General features: G+C 37.9%; 1 protein-coding gene across 3 annotated transcripts in view; it reads left to right on the top strand.

Moving 5' to 3' along the window:
• TBC1D32 (TBC1 domain family member 32) overlaps window positions 1-10680 on the top strand; it is a 335208-nt gene that overhangs the window by 156062 nt on the left and 168466 nt on the right. For all 3 annotated transcript variants that reach the window (XM_075597756.1, XM_075597753.1, XM_075597754.1), the window contains one exon: window positions 3896-3984. In XM_075597756.1, the coding sequence (XP_075453871.1) occupies window positions 3896-3984 (89 nt within the window). The remainder of the gene's footprint in view (window positions 1-3895; window positions 3985-10680) is intronic.

Here is a 10680-nt window from a genome sequence, read left to right as displayed (position 1 = left end):
ACGGATACTGGTGTAGGGGCCTTTGCATCACTGCCGCTACCTGGTTTCCGCTCTAGGATGCACTGAACCCGGAAGTCACATGTTGGTGATATTACACTGGGGCGAGCCTCGTTGAGGCACTGATAGGGTGGACCATCACTTTCAGGAGTCTATCTTCTTTCATCAGGGTGTATGGAAAGAGTATTGCACGTGCACATATGCTATAAATACCCTCATTAACCTATTAATATGTTCCAATGCAAATAAATCAGAAAAAAATGTTTTATATATCATTCTCATTATCTCGAGCTCTTGTCGAACCATTGCTTGATAAAGGCAACCCCAAGAATCTTCCCGGTATTGTGGTGGCAAGCTTCTCTTCTCCATGTTGCTCCGACACATTTTCTGATTTCATCCTCCCATCTTACTTTTGATCGTTATCTTTGTCTGTAAAAAATTTTTGGAACAGTCGAGTATCCTCTTTATTCAATGATGGTAGTTTCTTCTTGCGATATGTCCCACTGCCATTTTAATGTGTTAATCCTTGTTATAATGTCACAGACTTTTGTTTTGTTTGGAATCCAATCATTATTTTTCTAGTCTCTTCTGGTAATATCCATCACACTTCTCTCCATACTTCTTTGAGTTGTCTACAGCTTCTGAATTATCTTCACATGTAGGGTCCAAGTTTCATATCTATACAGATGCAGCGGCCGCTATCCGATCATTTACATGGGTTAATCACGCACTATAGTGCATCGTGGTCCAAGTGGTCCTCTGAAAACTAAATGGCCCATCGGATTAACACACTACCAGGGTCTCCCTATCTGTAAGAGATGCACAGTAAGAGAGAGGCTGAATCAGTAACTCTAACTGCGCGCCTCTCACAGGCGATCGCAGGGTTTTTATTTAATTTTAAACACTACAGTATTGTACACAGATACCCAGCAAGCTCAAACTCCCACACCCACCACAAAGTGAATATATATTTATGTCAACCAGAGAGCTACTGAGCGTGGCAATTGTATATAACAAGAGACAGGGGGTGCCCAATGCTGCATCCAATTGACAAAACATATAAAGTAAAATACTTAAATAATAATAATTGGTTATTTAGTTAACCCTTTGGCCAAAGGACGTTGGTATGCAGGCTTATGACGCCTTTGGCCAAAGGGTTAACTAAATAACCAATTATTATTATTGAAGTATTTTACTTTATATGTTTTGTCAATTGGATGCAGCATTGGGCACCCCCTGTCTCTTATTACTACAGTATTGTAGCAGGGAGTTTCTGTTGCTGAATTGCATTGATTTTAGGCTTGGGGACCACCTATTTCCCGAGATACAGGCCCCGTTATGGGGTGCCGGCGACCCCATATTAAAATCCTGTGGGTCACGTGACGTGGGATCTAAACAAAGTAGAGGGATACCGGGCCTGTATCTCAGGAAGTAGAGGGTCCCCGAGGCTGAAATCAACTTTGTTCAGCTCAGAACAAGTAGGGAAGAGGTGGAGGCTCTGACAGGAGAACTGCAGGATTTGCTTAAGAAACAGAATTCTCTAGTTGATTAACTAATCTTGCAGAAAGAAAGAAAAACATTCTGAGACTTCAGCAATGCTAGAGAGGACGAATGGTGAGAGAAAGCTATTTGCGAAACACTCCGCAACTGTCACCATAAAGTCTGCCTACAGAGGGATAAAAGCTTGTCTGCTTTATCACCACAGTAAAGTAGCTGATGTTATTCAGTCATTTGGAGAATGATGAGGCAAAAAAAGTAGTATGAATACTTGTAGGAATGTGTGCTTCTACTACAGTTAAATGTTAGGAAGTATCAGCAACAAAGACGCTACAGGGATGTGAACAAAGCTGCTTGTGGGATTCAGTCCGGATTTATAGATCCTATGTCATAACCAAGCAAGCCGTGCGTTCCTATAACCGTATCTGCAATGGCATTGCAGTACTACAATCTGCTTTCCACAAAACGCAGAATACAAGAACCAAGTTGCAAGGGAGTAGTGCAATAAAAATCCAGATATACTACGGGGCCCATATGGTCCGAAGTAGATTACTTGCCATGAAAGCAACCACTATAAAGTTCAGTGTCTGATGAGAATGAGACAGAAATGTGCCTATCACACGCTGAGTAAGGCGTCGCTGGTTATGCAGCGGTGCTCCACATATTGGAGATAATAGGGGCATTGAATGATATTACCTGTCGCACATCTTTTGTGCTATATATTGTAAGACATTGTATTGGAAATTATGCCCTCATGGTGCTAGAAGGGGACCGGTTTATTATTTTTAAAATTCAGCTCAAGCATCCATTCTTTCTGTATACGCAAGACTGTCGGGGCTATCAGATTCTTCACTCTTGTTTTTCCTATGTTTTTTTCTTTTATAGCATTTGTTTTAACAAGGGTGTCCCTTTAAATCTATGCCACTATTTATTTAGACTACTATGAATATGGGGTGCTTTTAGTTTTTATTTGTTGCCTGTCAAAGTTGTCTACTATAAGAGGGAGTCACTATTGACTGGTGCCGTCCTCATATAGAATAAGTTAATGAGTTTAGCATCTTACTTGTTGTCTGAAATCATTGGTCAGATTAAAAAAAATAATTGAAAAAATACTGCTTGTTGCTTACAGATAGCCATTATAAGCCACATTGTTTGGGGAAAGACTTTCTATGTATCACACCATCTCCTTCACGTAACCATTCCAATACAATTAACTCTAATCTAATCCGGTTGAAACAGTGACCCATCTACATTTTATATAAATACTGAAAGTTTCAACATTGAAATGACGTTCAATATAAAATAAATAATGTGTCAAAATATTTTTTTTTTGATTGAAAATAAAATCCTTTTGCACACCAGGCTGTACACTCTCATGGTCCAAATTTTTTTTTGTTTGGATACCCTTCTCGTGTACTACCTGTATACAAGTATAGAGAATATTTATAGCACACAATACCCACTTATAGTCATGTTCCCATTTTACCTCTAATCAATTAAAATAATGGTATCTCTGAGATGGGACAGTAGATTCATAACCAGTTGGTGAAAATAGTGTTCAATATACTAAAAAAAAATTGCAGTTATTGACCCGATACCAGATATGATAGGTCTCCCTGGTGTCCTCTGCTTATTCTTTTTAATTATATATGGTTTGTAGATGGTGATAAACAACCTACAAAAAAGTGTCCACAAAACTAAGTTTTGAATGCACATGAAAATACAGTAGGTGTATTTATTACTAGTGTCACTATGTTTTATTTCCAATGTAGGCCCTTATGTACTGAAATCTTCAAAATTTCATGCAACCTCACCCCATCATATCTCCTTGAAATCTAGATCCTGTAGATATATACTCTATATCCTTAGAAACTAGTTCATTACTATTAGCGACAACTAATTTGGTTTCATTATTAATTAAAAGTTTATCTGTAATGTAACTTTACTAATAAACATATGAATTCAGGCCATTGGATAGGGAGAAGTATAAAGAGACCTTCGTAAGTGACTTATACAATTTAAAAAAAAATTGGCTTCTAAAATAATTTCCAAAGTTAATTTGCAAAATACTGTATTTAATAACATTTTTTTTTTTTAAAATCTAATAAGATCTCCATATGTTTTTTCTAAAACATTTTAGTTTGAGGCTTTATTTTGTGACCTTTCAAACAATTCATTTGCACTTAAGCATAGTTTAAATCTTACTTCTTTATAGTCTATATGCATTTTCTAACTTTGTCACTTTGGAGTAATTTTTGTAGATTCTACATGTAAAGTCTAATCCGAAAACATTGTGGAGTACTCTCAGGTGCCAACAAAATGTGAAAAATTAGCACTGAATAATATAATAATATGCTCACATGTTTACTATTATGTTTTTTTTTTTTTTTTTTTTTTAAAGGATATTCTTGATAGGCTTGTCATTATAAATTCCGAAGCTAAAATGAATTCCTTATTCAACTATGAACAGTCACACATTTTTGGCTTGAGGTAAGGTGCACAATTAATAAATAATTAACGCAATTATTGTATATTGTGTCATTATTTCTAACCCATGTTTATATTTGTGTAACAAAACAATGCAGATTGCTTTTGCAAGATTCTTCCTAATACATATTACATTGTACACACATACAGTACAAAGCTTATCGAATTAGTTAATTCATTTATTCAAACAATTGGTATACTGCACTTTAATTTGCCAAGAGTTTATACAATTTTTTGTAAGTGTGTGGGCTGCAGGTGCAACTGCCGGTTCTCGACTGCTTGCCGTGCTCGTTTCATACAGCATCTTAATCGACGCCTATCTGTGCTGTGAAAATTTTCATTTTCACGTGATTTAGCCGTAATTTTACCGTAATTTGAAAGCGGGCAGAAATGAAATTTAGTGTTGTCTGCAATACCCTCCAGAAATGCAAGTCAGCGATCACAAGTTATTGTGTCTTAAAAATCTAATTGCAATGCAACCTCTCAATTATTCCCGTTCATATGCGCACGATCCAATATCACAGATGTTTAGTACTGTATGTACTTCAAGTGTATTTAATTGAAATCTAAAGAGTCAAATCGTGAACACACCATGAAGTATTTTTAGAGAATTAAATGTTTTATTTGCACACGATAATAAAGTAAAAATGAATAATACAAAAATTCTTCCAAATTTACAATGTTCTTTTATTTTTCGGCGAACTGACTGGCTCTTGGACGTCTTCGCCTGTAAAGAAAGAGACAATATTCAATATTAATAATCGCACAAACAGTACAGCAGTAGTGTGCTGCGCATGCGTCTCACTGTAGAGCCTTTTGAAACGTGTACAATATGTGTGTCACAGTATTTCTGCTAAAGCGTGTAATTATGGAACCTGGTTGAAATGCATATGCATGTCATCGCATTTCTGCACATTTGTCTCACTATGGTACCTGGTTGAAATTATGCGTGTCATAGCATTTATTTTATGTTTTTATTTTAGGTTGCCCATTCCCTGCCAATGTGGTTATCTGTGCCCACCTTGGGTGGCATAGGTTACCACAGTGATACGCAATGGGTTTATTGCCAACTGTATATTGTAATGCACATTTTATTTTAATGTGTATTTATATATTTTCAACAAAAAGGGGCAAAAGCGCTATTAGCCATATATGTCTGATGATAGTGGTAGAGGGGATGGAGGTACAAGAGTTGTCCTGGGGAAGATGGCCTTCATCCTGGCAGGGGTAAGTATAACATTTATTTTCTAGATTTATATATATTTAATTGACATTAATACTTTATGTACAGTACTACTGTAAGTGTATTTAATTTAAATGTAAAGAGTAAAAACATGAACGCACCAAAAAGTCTTTTTAAAGAATGAAATCTTTTATTTGCAAACCCTAATAAAGTTAAAATGAATAATGCGCAAATACAAAGTCGGCTCTTTTTCCAAATTTACAATCTTTTTATTTTTCTTCTTCGAACTGTCTGGCTCTTTTTGGACTTCTTCTCTTAAAAGAAAGAGACACTATTCAATATTAATAATCGCCTATCCAGTAGTGATTTTTGCTTGAGTGTCGCTGTGGAGCCTTGTTGAAATGCATACACTGCATGCGTGTCATAGCATTTCTGTACATGCATGTCACTATGGAACCTGGTTGAAATGCATACTGTATGTGTGTCATAGCATTTCTGCACGTGTGTCACTATGGAACCTGGTTGAAAATAAAATTACTGTATGATACAGTAGTTGCATGAATTACAGTACTGTACATTACGTGATTTGCCACTGGATGTCTTTCCTGCACGAATATGGTGTTGGCTTCGTCCTGATGCTAAACCTGCAAAACATAAGTAGAAATACTAATTAAACAATGACTACATTAGGCAAATCTGAGGGTTTTTTTGGTTTGGAAAAAAAAGACATGACAAGGAGTACAGAACAGTGCATAACCTGGCAGTATTGATGGATGAGTTTCATGCACCAATGGGGTGCTATCCGAGGCCTGATCTGGAAGCATGGACCCCCACAGCGCGATACCAACACACCATGTCACTAGCGCCGCGTCCATAATGCTGGGGACAGTAAGTCTTGCTACTGTACATGTGACAAGATACAGTAGAGGCAACTCTTATTCGAACAAAAACCAGTGGCAATTCCCCAAAAAACCCAGGAAACACCCAGGTACATTCTGAATACATGCCTTAAACTTTCCTTAAACTAGCCCCAGCATTTCTGCATTGATTAATGGCCTATCAGATTAACAGCGGGGGTCCCTGGCAGTCCCATTCAAACTGAATGGGACTGCCAGGGATCCCTGCTGTGTTAATCCTATGGGTCGTTAGTCAATGCAGAAATGCCTTAAACGTGCCTCAAACTAGCCCAGAACATACCCAGAATGTAACCCGGCTAGTTTACGGCAAATGTTAGAATAAACGTTGCCTCTACTGTAGGCATTGAGTTGCATTCTCTACCCTGTTAATTATTGCTACTATGGAGTATTTAGTGCTAACTAATAATTTTGTTCTCTAATATATCTACTGTACCTTGTTTCCAACTTCCTTTGTGTAAACTCCTTCTGGTTATAACTTAATCTAACTGCACTTGAACCAAAGTTCAGTCACATAGCTTGGTGCTTGCGGGCAGTGGGTACATATGTAGTTAATTATCTAGTTACATATCTACTGTGGTAATGAAATCTTTAATAATCGATTATACCAGGTACAGGGCTGGCACAAGGGTTTCATGTGCCCTAGGCGGAACTTAAAATGTGTGCTCCAGTTGTATAAAAAAATAATAAAATAAACAGTGGCGTAGCTATCAGGGCTGATATATATATATCGACTGCACCCCAGCGAGACGCAAAATAAAAATAATATGGCGCCAAAATACCAGACAAAAAAAAAGAAAAATAATAAAAAGATAAATAAAAAATAATACAGTAGAGTCGTGGTTATCCGACCTAAATGGGACGAATACCGCGTCGGATAATAATGTCAAATAATATGGAAAATATTATCCGACATTTGCCATCCCCTCTCACTAACCAGGCTTGGCGGTGGCATAGCGGGAGCGCAGCGGCACAGGAGTTGGGAAGCAGTAAAAGACGATGTCAGCGGAGGGAAGATATTGAGACAGCGGGTGGCAGTGGCTTGGATGTTGCAAGATATCCGATCGGAGCAGGAGCAGGAGCACAGGAGCACAGGAGACAACAGGGGAGGTACGCACTGCAACACCAGAAGTTGACCGGCGTCTGACTTCCGCCGCCTGACGTCTGGCACCGGTGTTACAGCGCGTACCTTCCCTGCCGTCTCCTGTGCTCCTGCTCCGATTGGATGTATTCGCCTGCCACAGCCAAGCCGCCACCGTCCGATGTCTTAATGTCTTCCCTCTGCTGACAGTCTTCTACTGCCGTTCCGCTCCCTAATATTAATATTAATGAGCCCCTTGGACCTTTGCGCCCTAGGCATCCACCTAGGTTTGCCTAATGGACGGGCCGCCCCTGACCAGGTATATATTAAATATCAATATATACCTGATATCTTCGTAGTGAGGATAGAAAATAGGGGACGATTTTCAATTTTTACCCCCTTTCACAATTTCTCAGTCCCCTCTTCACCCCCTTTGGAGGAAGAGGTCAAATATTTTTGACTGAAGCAGAAATATTGGAGTATTTTGAAAAGGGGCTTATCTATGAAATCTCTACTTTGAGTGAAAGAAAATAAAACTTCTACTTTGTACCCATTAAACTTGAAGTTAAAACTGCTGTTTGGTCATGAGGATTTATGTGATATAATTGCAGATTGTCCTTCAACTACACGCTACACTGTATAAAGGTGAGAAAGTATACAACGAATGCAAAGCAAAATGCTTGTTTTTAGAAAGTCCTGTAACTAATATACTTGATAAATATTCAGTTGGTAATTGGAGTGGACTGGATAATGGAGTGCCACAGAGTTCACTTTAACTTGTTAAATAATGAGTTTCAGACGAGAATACAGAACAGTTCTGCAATATCATCCATCTCTAGGGTCCTTATTAAGTAAATATGGTTCTGAAAAGTTTTAAAATGGTCACATATTAAATGAAGGTGATAAAGTACCTCTACAAACAATTCAGATGGCTGAGACTAAAGTATGTTTATTATCCTAATGATAACAAAACTATAGGGAGATAAAGACATTGGCATGACTTTGGCAGTAGGAATGCAGTAGTGAATAATAATAATATTGGAATTTATGGACAAAGAACAGTAGGAAGTAGAATTCATAAGCAGTTACTTTTGTAAGTGTGTGTGTGTGTGTATTGTGATACCCATACCACGTTGCGGTCTCTTTCAGTCTCTGATTAAGGCTGGAAACATTGTATTTCTCTATACAGGGGGTTTATTTGCAGGAATGAATCATACACCAACAGGCCCACCGTCCCTTTAAGTCATAAAGAAAACATAAAATAAATACCTATTCCCGTTAAGTTATTCCCGAAAATAAGTAAACTTTGCTTCATCCCTTTCTAACGACAGCTGACCAACTATACTGGTTCCCAGCTTAAAACATGCCCTGTCATATGCACCCCACATGAACAGTCTTAAGCACACAGCAATATAGGGTTTTGCTTATCTGTTAGTCCATTGGAGCAGATGTTCCCACTTAAGCACAGCCTCACATCCTCACATCCTTCCTTCCTAGGGGAACTCGGCCCCACATGAGCTCAGAGAAACTCAACTCTGTAAATGCCAAGGACAGGACATCCCTGCTGCAGCACGGTCACTCGCCCCTTCTTCCTGGGATTAGCCACCAAGGCAGTCCCAGCAGGCTCCGGGACCACTATCCAGCAGGCCTGGGGTCTGTGCCAGCTTCCGCAGCTGGGCAGAACGCTTCTCTGTCCCCTTCCCTGAGGGAAAACATCCAGTCTCACTCTTGTGCAAGGTACTTCCTGCCTTTTTACACCTTCACTTAGGAGTGCTGTCTTAATTGGTACCAGGTGCAGCAAGCTCACAGAGAGAAATGTAACCTCCTCCACACTGGAACCTATCCACTCTGCTAGCTCTTTAGTCCATAAGGACAGTGACTGTCACAGTATACAGATACATATTATATCTCCTTCATATGCCAACCTTTCATCCAGTCAACTATTACATGTAAATCTGCATTGGTATCTTAATCACCTGTTTTAGGTTTTAAAGACCCTGTGCCTTTACAAGATATGGAAAAGTACATATTATAATTGTACCCTTAATGTACAGTATGACAGTCTCCGTAATTTCTGCCCCAAATCATACTATATACTGTATGTTAATGCTGGACATATACTGTATTGCTTAAAAGAATAGCTTGAGAGAGAAAATAAAGAACTCTTTTTAAATACTACCTTGATTGAACAAAATTGTGTTTTTGAAATAGGGTGTTCCTTAAAAGAGGATACTATTTAAAATCTTTGTTTCTAAAATATAGTTTAAATAGCTTTACCCTAATGTTTCACTACTACTTTTGAAGCCACTTTGACCACTGCCCTTAATGACTTGACCATTTTAAAGTATTATTTCTCTAGTTAAATACAATGTCTCCTGTAGCTTATTTCTTAGTGTACTTTAAATGTTTCACTTAAATTGCATTCTGAAAACATGAATATCTCTATTTATTGAGGATAGCTACAAACAATTGACCTCAATCACTTAACAGTGCAACATTGAAGTACATAGAATAAACGCAATGTGTGTTATTTTACCACATTTTATCAGAATATACTCAAGTAATTTCTGCTTTGCTTGCACAAAACTGATGAACTCTGCTTAACCTCCATGCATGTGTAAATGGACAACATCCCAAATATAGGACCCCTAATTTTCAAGGCAAAATGTGTGTGTTACAGTTGTGATCTGAGTAAAATATTATAAAATGTAGTGTGTAGCAAAAATCTAATACACATATAATTTTACTGTATAATATCTATATATTCATACATATTAAACCTGTTTAACCATTTCACTGCTAGTAAGGTCTGCAACACGGGTATGGGTTAATGTAAACTTTTCTAGAGAGGTGTGCCTGCATCTGCCCCCAGATTTTCCTCTTTCCTATCCCCCACAGGTTAAAGGGAATTAAACCAATGTTTAGCAGGGAGCAGAAGAAAGGAATAATTATGCGTACCTTAAATCAATCCTCAATTCAACTACAGTAATTCCCTTTCCTTAATCCTTTCGCCTTCTTAGTCAGAGGGAGTCCAAGGATAGTGATCCATGCTAATGCTTTCTGTATTTCACCTGTGCTGGTTCAGCTCCTCTGTTCTGCGTTTCATATATATAATTGATATGTGAAAAATTCCAGTGGACTCCAATAGTTATAGCATAGAAAGTCTGTTTATTAATCCATATTTCCCATAGACATTGTTTCGAACAGCAGGATATTCCTCCGGGCAATTAAAACAAGCAATATGAACTATTATATATATACCCATATACTGTGTGTATATACAGTGACGAAAAAAACGTTTGTGAACCCCTTAGGAAATTCACATAGATTAAGACCTAAGTTAGCACCAATCATTGCTATGCAACTCCTGCTAACTACCTGATATTAAACTGTTATTGAATAATAAAAAAGGCCATTCTGAAACCAAAAATACTAAACAGAAACCATAAAAAGGGAAATGTTATAACGGACCTAATTCTACTAATAATCCAAAAAGCCCCATAGTTGTGAAAACCTTATGT

The sequence above is a fragment of the Ascaphus truei genome, chromosome 4 (genome assembly GCF_040206685.1).
Source record: "Ascaphus truei isolate aAscTru1 chromosome 4, aAscTru1.hap1, whole genome shotgun sequence".
Taxonomy (NCBI): domain Eukaryota; kingdom Metazoa; phylum Chordata; class Amphibia; order Anura; family Ascaphidae; genus Ascaphus; species Ascaphus truei.
This window is presented reverse-complemented; position numbering and strand designations above follow the sequence as displayed.